The sequence below is a fragment of the Notolepis coatsorum genome (genome assembly GCF_963971535.1).
Source record: "Notolepis coatsorum genome assembly, chromosome: 3".
In the NCBI taxonomy this organism is placed as follows: Eukaryota; Metazoa; Chordata; class Actinopteri; order Aulopiformes; family Paralepididae; genus Notolepis; species Notolepis coatsorum.
The window spans coordinates 67295008-67306720 of NC_140167.1; the positions used below are offsets into that span (position 1 = coordinate 67295008).

Consider the following 11713-nt stretch of genomic DNA (forward strand, 5'->3'; position numbering starts at 1 on the left):
GAGTGGTGACTACTCCCATTCTCAGAATTTGAGGGTTCATTGGAACCTGATGATTCAGAGTTCAATGAGGCAGAGAATGTTCTGATTCAGACTGACATCATATCTATATTCTGTACGTGCTGTTCCAACTCTTTGTTGAGGCTTTATTGATCTCTCTCTCTCTCTCTCTCTCTCTCTCTCTCTCTCTCTCTCTCTCTCTCTCTCTCTCTCTCTCTCTCTCTCTCTCTCTCTCTCTCTCTCTCTCTCTCTCTCTGACACACACACACACACACACACACACACACACACACACACACACACGCCAGCCCCCTCTCAATCATGTACCAGCCCCCTCTCAGTCATGTACCAGCCAGGCCCCTCTCAGTCATGTATACCAGCCCCCATCTCAGTCCTGTATACCAGCCCCCTCTCAGTCATGTACCAGCCCCCTCTCAGTCATGTACCACAGCCCCCTCTCAGTCATGTACCAGCCCCCTCTCAGTCATGTACCTGCCCCCTCTCAGTCATGTACCACAGCCCCCTCTCAGTCATGTACCAGCCCCCTCTCAGTCATGTACCACAGCCCCCTCTCAGTCATGTACCAGCCCCCTCTCAGTCATGTACCACAGCCCCCTCTCAGTCATGTACCACAGCCCCCTCTCAGTCATGTACCACAGCCCCCTCTCAGTCATGTACCACAGCCCCCTCTCAGTCATGTACCACAGCCCCCTCTCAGTCATGTACCATCCCCCTCTCAGTCATGTACCACAGCCCCCTCTCAGTCATGTACCAGCCCCCTCTCAGTCATGTACCACAGCCCCCTCTCAGTCATGTACCACAGCCCCACCTCAGTCATGTACCATAGCCCCATCTCAGTCATGTACCACAGCCCCATCTCAGTCATGTACCAGCCCCCCTCTCAGTCATGTACCACAGCCCCCTCTCAGTCATGTACCACAGCCCCCTCTCAGTCATGTACCAGCCCCCTCTCAGTCATGTACCACAGCCCCATCTCAGTCATGTACCAGCCAGCCCCCTCTCAGTCATGTACCTGCACGACTGGCGGGGGGGGGGGGGGGGGGGTGCTTAGTAAGATATATATGATTGGGCCCAGTGTCAGTTTTAAATTTTTTTTTTAATCATAACGGCCCACATATGCGTCGGCCCACCGGGCAAATGCCCAGTATGCCAGATGGCTACTCCAGGCCTGCCTGCTTCTAAGTTCAGTGAGCTGACTGCAGACAAAAAAGAAAAAAAATAATATCTTTTTTTTTCAAGTACCACCAGCAGGGGGCCCAAGTACCACCCGTGGTACACGTACCACAGGTTGAGAACCACTGGGTTAGTATATTAGGACAAGTCCATGACAGTAAGGTTAGTTAGGGTTAGACTTTTTCATTTTCTTTTTCATTTCAGATAATGGTTGAAGAAGTGTCGACGGCAAAAGATTGGAGTTTATAGCAGAGTTTATAGCAAAAGGGAAGTTTTGTCTGGGCTCTGCTGAGAAGGCATGGGTCAAATAGAAAATGCGGGGGTGAAGATGGGGGAGAAGATGGGGAAGTTTGTGAGTGGTGACTACTCCCATTCTCAGAATTTGAGGGTTCATTGGAACCTGATGATTCAGAGTTCAATGAGGCAGAGAATGCTGATTCAGACTGACATCATATCTATATTCTGTACGTGCTGTTCCAACTCTTTGTTGAGGCTTTATTGATCTCTCTCTCTCTCTCTCTCTCTCTCTCTCTCTCTCTCTCTCTCTCTCTCTCTCTCTCTCTCTCTCTCTGTCTCTGACACACACACACACACACACACACACACACACACACACACACACACACACACACACACACACACACACACACACACACACACACACACACACACACACACACACACACGCCAGCCCCCTCTCAATCATGTACCAGCCCCATCTCAGTCATGTACCAGCCAGCCCCCTCTCAGTCATGTACCTGCACGACTGGCGGGGGGGGGGGTGCTTAGTAAGATATATATGATTGGGCCCAGTGTCCGTTTTTTTTTTTGTAAATCATAACGGCCCACATATGCGTCGGCCCACCGGGCAAATGCCCAGTATGCCAGATGGCTACTCCAGGCCTGCCTGCTTCTAAGTTCAGTGACCTGACTGCAGACAAAAAAAGAAAAAAATTAAGAAAAAAATTACAATATCTTTTTTTTTCAAGTACCACCAGCAGGGGGCCCAAGTACCACCCGTGGTACACGTACCACAGGTTGAGAACCACTGCCCTAAGGTGACAATTATATACAGTCCTCTAAGCTGTATTATTATTATTATAAATTATTATAGTTTGCTTCATTAATTAAAGGGTGTGAATTTAAGTGTTCTCTAGTGCCTTTTGTCCGCTTTAAGGTGGTGGTATAAGTTATAGGTTGTGGTGTCGAAGTAAAAAAAATCCTTGCCCGCTTACGCGGGCACCTATCTGGGCTAAGCCCCGGATCTCCTACAATCCTAAATCCGCCCCTGGTCTGCTCCCGGCTGCCCTTGGGGGGGAAGGACGACGGGATGGGTCAAGCGCAAAAGATGTAATTTCATCGGCGACCCAAAAATAATAGATAATTGCCTGTGTGTGCCGCCTATCGCATGTGTGCGTCACTGCATGACAACATTGTCAATGTGTGCAATGATGAATAACGACTTCTTCAAAGTCCAGTTTAATCATTAGTTCAGCATTCACTCCTCATCTTCTCCATACTTCCTCATTTGTAATCTTATCTAGGTCTCCTTGGTAACAGACTGTGTTCTGGGGCAGACACTGTGGTCGAAGAGTACAGATTCCATTAACGTTAGTCACCTCTCTTTAGACACACCCTTCAGTCAAATGCTACGGCCTAGGCAGAGAGTTGGACGACGTTCGACGGTCAAGCGTCTCTGCCCAAACAGGAAGTAAACTAACCGGTGCTACCTATACTCGTATTATTTTCTCTTACCATGTTGAATGAATAATATTATATTATTGTTCCCCTCATATTTCTTTTTAGTCTCTTTTAAAAACAAGAACCGAAAATTCAACAAAGATTATACTAAGTTACAAACTGCCCATGCAAAGCAATTAAAGAACTTCTTTTATAATAGGCCGACACTGATCTGCACTGTGAAGGGGGAAGTAGCCTACTTGGATCAGTTCTCATATCTGCTTAATAAACACACAATAAACACAACTAGGCTGCAGATAGGGTTATAGACTAACATTCATCATTGTTTTTCTCTTCTTCTTTTTTACCAGCCAAATAAACACTTTTAGTGCTACAGTAGGCCTATATAACACTTTAAAGATGGATGCTATACAGCACCATTTGACAAAGATTGTGAAGATACATACAGTAGGTGTTATAGCACCATAATAGGTTCCCATTATGATTACAAGGCAAATAACCACTTTTAGTGCTATTTAGCACCCCTTTTCAAGAGTGCACTTGTAGCCTATTGTTTCTGAAAAGGTGGTATTGGTATCAGGTGCTCCAGAGCAGTGGGCACCTGTTAACATGTTGGTACATTATATAGCCTATAGCTGGTAGCCTATTTAAAATTAAATAAATAAAATAAGAGGCCAAATCATTATTCCTCTGCAGGATAGATATCAGTGGTTGTTACAACTTGTTAGATATAACAATACTGTTTTTTATACAACAAGGGTCCCTGACTCTGATTTCCAAGATACAGTATCTTATTTTAAATCGAGACTGTGTGCGTGTAGGTGTGTGTGTGTGTGCGTGCGAGTGCGTGTGTGTGTGTGTGTGTCTACCTTTGCCATCTGGGTGGCAGTGTCTCCTTTAGCCCCCAAATAGACCATCGCCAGGGCCGAGCTGATACTCAGGGGGGAGATAAACACGTTCCCTCTAGAGGGGCTGTTGTCGCTCAGAGTACGGAACAGGTCCAAGGCGAAAACCGTGTTAGAATGACCAATAGTAGTGGCCATGGTTGCTGGCGAGTGGTCTTTCTGTGGACGTAAATAATAAAACAATTAGTGGTAGATCATGTGAAACACCGCTACAACAACGAATGCTGTTATATTTATACAATCACTGTCTGTGAGGTCTCGCTGTTGCGCATCGTCGTGACGTCCGAGCAGGAACTACTCTGCAAGATCAGCAACATTAAACTCGAAGTTTCACTATGAATTGAAAATGGGGGACTCTGATGTAAAAAAAGACAAACGTCTTTCATGGTCTGGTCTGTATTGAGCCGTACTGTATTTAATTATACCCATTCTGCAATCTGTTAAATAAAGTTTTCATTCATTCATTCAAGCCGAAACGGAAATAATAAACACATCATTCAATTCCGGATCGCGCAAAATTAAAACGAACAGGTTTATACGCTGTTGGGGGAAGAAATGCTGATAATTACCTGATGTTTTCCCCACAACGACAACGAGTGAACCACAGTCCCGCACGTCCCGCACGCCTCACTACTACCCACTTTCAAAAACACTCTAAAAAAACACAGCGTGAGACTGCAATTCGAAACTGGCCCCTACAAATGTCCTAACCTAGTTGTACAGTAAATGACCAAGTAAGGCTTTGTCAGTATTCCAATGTACAGTGTAAAATGTGTGTGTGTCCCCAACCCAACCCCCCCCCCCCCCACCCCCACCTCCAATGTACAGCCCCCACCCACCCACCCAACCTCCTCCAATGTACAGTTTCTACGTCAAATGTATATATACACTATTTTTCTGGACACTTTTGTATCACAAACAGTACTGTATTTGCAAATCTGATATGTCATAAATGTATAGATGTAGCAGTACTGTCTATCTGTATGTCATGTATGTCATGATGAATTGAAAATGGGGGACCCTGATGTAAACAAGACGAAAGTCTTTCTCTGGTCTGCATCCCCTTAACAATTGTATGTATTGAGCTGTACTGTACTGTACCCATTCTGCAATCTGTTAATAAACTTTTCAATCAATCAATCAATCAATCAATCAATTCAATCAATCAATCAATCCTCTGACACGGAGAGCGACAGTAAAGTGTAGAAACAGCAGCGCCACAGAAACGAGCCCCTGTCAAAACAACGGCCACTGAAAGGCCCTCTTGTCAAAATGGTCAAATACACGTTTATTATCGAAATCATATGGCACTATATGGCACTACTCGAAACATGGGTGTGGCGCTGAGGACAAAAGGTTGGACGGAGCCGCTGGAACTGTAGGCTACAGATAAACGGACATGTGTTGTAAAACGTTTGACGTAATAGTACAATGTGAATAGTACGTGGGCTGTCTATTTTCACATTTTGAAGATAGCAAAGCAGCCTATATGACGACTATGAGAATAGTATTATGAGACAGACAAGCCCGGCCGCGTCTATATTAATCCCAGCCGAAGAGTGCAAGAGCGCTTCCGCATTCCTCGCCGCGCATGCGCATGAGGTCCTCGCTTGGTTCAGACGCCCCATTCAACACGGTTAATCACATGAATGATGAATGAAAAACGTTATTTAACAGATTGCAGAATGGGTACAATACAGTACGGCTCAATACATACAATTGTTAAGGGGATGCAGACCTGAGAAAGACGTTTGTCTTGTTTCCATCAGGGTCCCCCATTTTCAATTCATATAGACATTTATGACATACACAACATACATGACATTTATGGCATAGGGACATATAGGTATTTAGTACTGATACATTTGTGACATAAGCGGTATTCAAATATACAGTACTGTTACCCCTAGATCCTGACAGAGTATATACATATGATGGGGAGGGGACTGTACATTAGGAGGGGGTGGGTGGGTGGGAGGGAAATATACATACGGCGGGGAGGGAATATATACATGCGGTGGGGAGGACACTGTCTATTAGGAGGTGGTGGGGGTTTTGGGCATTTACGGTGGCCAGTTTCGAATTGCAGCCTCCCGTAGGTGCTCTTTAAGAGCGGTTTTGAATGTGGGCAGGGATTCACATTCCTTTACAGGCGTTCCACATTGTTGTGGCATAATTGCGAAACGTGTTTAGTCCCTTGTTTGAGCCGAATCTGGGTTTAACATGATTTGTTGAGCTTCCTCTGGTGTAGTGGTTGTGGTATTCACTGACCTTTGGGAAGTATTTTGACATGTACATGGGCACCCCGGTCGTATAGTGTATCTTGTAGACCAGGCCCATTGCAAGTTGCATTTGAGTCGTCTACTCTAAGCCATTCTAGGTTGTCAAAGTGGGCAGGGGTGAGGTGGGTTCAAGTTCAAGTTTCTTCAAGTTTCTTTAATAGTTGTCATACAGAAGTACAGAATACTTTCATACAAAATGCTTCTTACTGTTACGCTCCAGAGACTGTGCTAGACAAGATAGTATCAAATAACATAGTATAGCATGTAATTTAGAAGAAGAAAATGAGGTCACAGTGTTCGGTATAGACATATGTACAATGTTCTGAGTTACCATATAATATACAATACTATGCAGTGTACTAATGTACAGTACTATCTAGTGCAAAGCAGAAATGGGATGAGGTACAATTTAGGTACAATTTACAGTAAGGTGTACGAGTTGTAGTGCAATCCTTCATCAATAAATATAAAGTGTGGGGAGTGGGTGCTACAGTGTGTTTGTTTAAAGTGGGTGTGTGCTATAAAGTGTGTGGAGTGGGTGCTACAGTGTGTTTGTTTAAAGTGAGTGTGTGCGTGTGGATGTGTGTGCTATGTGCGTTTGGTGGTTGTTGTTGTGTAGTGTTCATTCATTGTTCGTTTAGCAGCCTGATGGCCTGGGGATAGAAGCTTCTTCTGAGTCTTTCTGTGCTCGCCTTGAGACTCCGGTATCGCTTGCCTGACCGCAGCAGTTCAAAGAGGCAGTTGTTCGGGTGACTGGAGTCTTTAATGATTCTCTTAGCCTTGCCCTTGCAACGCTTGTTGTAAATGTTCTGGAGGGTGGGGAGCCCCCCTCCAATTGTGCGTTCGGCTGAACGTGTCACTCTTTGTAGTCTGCTTCGGTCTTGTGCAGTGCTATTCCCAAACCAGGAGGTGATGTTGCCGGTCAAGATGCTCTCTATTGTACATGAGTAGAAGTTCTTAAGGATCTTCTGACTGACTTGGAACTTCCTTAGGCGCCTGAGGAAGTAGAGGCGTTGTCGTGCCTTCTTCACAACACTGTCAATGTGTGTGGTCCATGTCAAGTCCTCGGATATGTAGGCTCCGAGGTACTTAAAGCTGTTGACTCTCTCAACCGGTGCCCCGTCGATGCTGAGGGGGCTGTAGTCCTTGACCCCCGACCTCCTGAAGTCCACAATCATCTCCTTTGTTTTGCTGACGTTCAGGGAGAGGCTGTTTTCCTGGCACCATCCCGCCAGGACCTTGACCTCTTCCAGGTAGGCCCTCTCGTCGTTGGCAGAGATCAGGCCCACCACCACTGTGTCGTCAGCAAATTTGATGATTGTATTGCTACTCCGCTGAGCCACACAGTCGTGTGTGTACAGGGAGTAGAGGAGGGGACTCAGAACACAGCCCTGGGGGGCCCCTATGTTGAGGGTGATGGATGAGGAGGTGCAGTTGCCTGCTCTCACCACCTGGGGTCTGCCAGTCAGGAAGTCCAAGACCCACTGGCAGAGGTCATAGTTCAAGCCCAGGTCCTTGAGCTTGGCTATGAGTATGGAGGGGACTATGGTATTGAATGCCGAGCTGTAGTCGATGAATAGCATTCTCACATAGTTCCCCTGCCTCTTGTCCAGGTGTGATGCTGCTGTGTGCAGCACATGGGCTATGGCGTCCTCCGTGGACCTGTTGGGGCGGTATGCAAATTGCAGGGGGTCCATGTTGATGGGGAGGGAGGAGCAGATGTAGCCCTTTACTAGCTTCTCAAAGCACTTCATGGCTATGGAGGTGAGAGCTACAGGGCGGTAGTCGTTGAGGCAAGCAGGCTTGGCTTTCTTGGGTACAGGGATAATAGTGGACTTCTTCAGGCAGGTGGGGATGACAGCCTGTTCTAAGGACAGGTTAAATATGTCAGTGAATACTGGGGCCAGTTGGTCGGCACAGACTTTTAGGACGCGGCCGGGGATGCCGTCCGGACCTGCTGCCTTCCTGATATTCACTTTTTTAAAGGTCCGCCTCACCTCATGCTCTGTTACCCTGAACACTGCGCCTCCATCAGCAGCCGACCCCCCCCCCCCATTGCCGTGGCTTGTGAGCTGGTGTTGTTATTACCAGCATCAAACCTCGCATAGAAGGTATTGAGGTCATTTGCTAAGGAGATGTCACTGTTCAGTTTGAGGGAGGCGCCTTTGTAGTCTGTCATCGTTTTGAGCCCCTGCCACATAGCTCTAGAGTCAGCTTGTTCAAACTGGAGTTCAATTTTATCTCTGTAGCGCCGTTTGGCCTCTGACACTGTCCTCCTTACGTTGTATCGCGCCACCTTGTGGTCATTCATGTTGCCTGCCACTAGGCCGTCGTTGTATGCTTTGGTGCGCTCTCTCTCTCTGGGGTTCAGGTCAAGTAGTAGTCTGACCAGTTTGTTTTGTGATGTTTGTAATTTTGTTTTAAGCGCCTTTGAGGTGCTTTGGTACCATGAGGTGCACGCATAGTCATAGTACCCTTGAATGAGTGCTCCTGCCAGAGTCTTCAGGGTATTCTTGTTTACCAGAGAGGAGATCCGGTACAAGAATCTAGTTCGTTGGTTGACTTTTTTTATTACATTGGATGCCATTTTGTCACACATGCCAGAACGCGCCGCATTAAAGCCTTTGGTTCATATTAGCAACGCTGGTCGCAACATTCATATATGTGTCTACGCCTTCTTGCTGTCATTACATCCATGTATGTGCATCTTCTGTGTTTGTTTCCTTATTTGATCAATTGCAGGTATGAAAAGTACAGGTACATTGAGCGCCTCTACAGTCGCAGAGAGTGGGCACTCAGTTACCGGGGCGCTGGGCACTCAGTTACCGGGGCGCTGGGCACTCAGTTACCGGGGCGCTGGGCACTCAGTTACCGGGGCGCTGGGCACTCCGTTAACGAGGCGCTGGGCACTCAGTTACCGGGGCGCACGCGGTCTCCTCACCCGGGGAAATAACACAAACAATTATGCTGAAGCAGCGATGCGGTTATGTGGTCCTCGTTTGGATAATATGTAAAGAACATTACGATCATCTTCTACTGGTTTATTGCAGGTTCCCAGCAACACACAAAATAAAATTGGGGATGCAGCCTTTGCTAATTACACACCAAAGCTATGGAACGCCCTACCTATGGACATCAGGGAGGCTAGCTCACAAAATATTTTCAAAAGTAGGCTAAAAACATATCTCTTCACTTTAGCCTTTTAATACATTCTGCCACTTAGACTCATTACATCCACACTGTGATTATTGTAAATGAGATCTATGTTATTGTTGTTGTATCTCAACAGTGTGCTCATACATTGGAAAGGGTTAATGAGTCCTACTATTCTACAATTGGGGTGTGCCTGGCCACCAATGCTAAGGATAAAATAGATAATAATATAATAGAAAATAACACAATTAGACTTTATTCCTCAGACCTGATGTGCAGGGAAATCCTTCCAGAATGGCGTCTACTCTGCTTCCCAACGACACATTTAGTAGACCGGAAGAACTGTCCATTCGCCTCATATCACATTTTCCTACACCTGCTTACCTCTAACTCAATATTTGTGCTCTTACCAAACATATTTAAAGGTGCTATAGATTTATGTATACTAATCATAAAAAAAAAAGTATGCAGAATAAAATGATTGCCCCCCCCCCCCCCCCCCCCCAAAGAAAACGATTCATGAATTTATCATTTTAAAAATGTTCACTCACCAACAGCAATTTTTCTTTTTACACCGGGTAGGTGTACCCGGGATTAATGTAAATAACAGTTTTATAAATGATAATTCTGCATGTGTGCCCCCGACACCCAGCCAGCCCAGCCGTCCCGTCCCGGAGTTGTAGGCCACTGTCTAACAAGTTGAATAGAAAAGCCATTGAATGGCTTTCAATGTGAGGTCAGAACAAACACAAGGCCACAAGGGGTGTCACTAAAGGCTACTTCGGATGAGGCGTTAAACCGAGGTCCCAACTGAATTTGGTCGTTAAAGAACCAGGGCGCCTATTGTAAAGAGTAGGGGGTTCCCCTGATGTTCCTGGCCAAATTCCCAATCTGGTCTCTGACATCAAGGCCACCTAATCATCCCTCCCCCTTTGTGTAGTAATGATTGATGCACTTATTCAATCATTATCTAAAAAAATAAAAATTAAGATAAAAAAAACTCGAACCCTAACTAACATTACTGTCATGCACTTGTCCTAATATACTAACCTACACTGTAGCACTCAACACTTTGATGAACAGTGTTGCTCAGTTGATAAGAGTTGTAGGCTACCCTTCCTGCTGTCTTGTTGTACAAAACTTGTAAGTCGCTTTGGATAAAAGCGTCAGCTAAATGACAAGATGTAAATGTAATGTAGTGTGATGTGTGCCTGGTGTCAGTGTATGGTAGCCATTGAGCCTGCGTAGCCCAAGGTTGGGTGCTACACAGTGGTGGTGAAGGAGGCAATTTCCGCCCTACATTGTAAAGCGCTTTGAGTGTCTCGATCGTTGCAGACTCAGTATAGAGACCATACTGCTGACATTCAGTGAAACATATTAAATGTGCAGTATTATATAACAGCAGTGGTAACCACTGGTATCAAACTGAAAATACCTACTGCTTTACTTCCATCATGAAACTTTAATCATGAAAGTGCAAGATTTTATGTCTCTAGTGACAGGAGTCTGCTATGACCCCTGCATTTCTCCAAGGGGATTAATAAAGATACATCATTAATCTTGTATACATTTTATTATGACTGATCTTCTTTTAAATAAATGCTTGCAATGCACATTGCATTGTGTATGATCTATAATACAATAATCTATAACCCTTTCTACACAACCACACTAGAGTGTTAACCCTTTCTACACAACAACCACACTACAGCGTGTTAACTAACTTTCTTGCTGATCAGGCAGACTAATCATTTGGTAGGGATGTCGCCAAAATTATTTGATTTGTTGATTTGGCTTTTTCAGATATTCAGTGTTACAACATTTAGCAGGACTGTTATGTATTGTATTGCTGGACATAAAGAAAATCTGTTCCAATGTTTCACAATTATAAATGCAAACCAATGTGTTCTCTATTCAATCATTCTAAACAGTAATAATGGACACTGTGCTCATGCCTAGTAATACTTATTACACACAGTAAAGTAACAAGATTAGGTTCCCTAGTATAGCTGGACTCCCCCGATCCACACCGTTTTCTTGGTCCGTTCACACAACCCTCACTCTCAATGCTGAGTTGTCAGTCATTGGTTCGTGTGTGGTGGTGAAAGGGTTAACCCCCGGCGGCAGGTAGTGAAAGGGCTAACCCTCTAGTGTGGAAGTGAAAGGGTTAACCCTCTTTAGTGATGTAGTGAAAGTGTTAACCCTCTGTAGTGATGCTGTGAAAGTGTTAACCCTCTGTAGTGAAAGTGTTAACCCTCTGTAGAGTGCTGGAGAAAGGGTTACCCCTCTGTGGTGATGTAGTGAACGTGTTAACCCTCTGTAGTGTGCTGGAGAAAGGGTTACCCCTCTGTGGTGATGTAGTGAACGTGTTAACCCTCTGTAGTGTAGTGGAGAAAGGGTTACCCCTCTAGTGTGGTTGTGGTGGAGAAAGGGTTAATCATCACTGATTACCTTGATTCAGAATTGCAATGATAAGGGAGA

General features: G+C 45.3%; 1 protein-coding gene across 1 annotated transcript in view; it reads right to left on the reverse strand.

Moving 5' to 3' along the window:
• The window catches only part of LOC311225386 (leukocyte elastase inhibitor-like), a 39391-nt gene extending 34911 nt beyond the window's left edge, over nt 1-4480 (reverse strand). Inside the window, exons 1-2 of the mRNA XM_084310648.1 lie at nt 4367-4480; nt 3762-3956 (exon numbers count right to left, since the gene is read on the reverse strand). Coding sequence (XP_084166774.1) covers nt 3762-3935 — 174 coding nt within the window. The 5' untranslated portion in view covers nt 3936-3956; nt 4367-4480. The remainder of the gene's footprint in view (nt 1-3761; nt 3957-4366) is intronic.
• Nucleotides 4481-11713: the final 7233 nt, after the last annotated feature.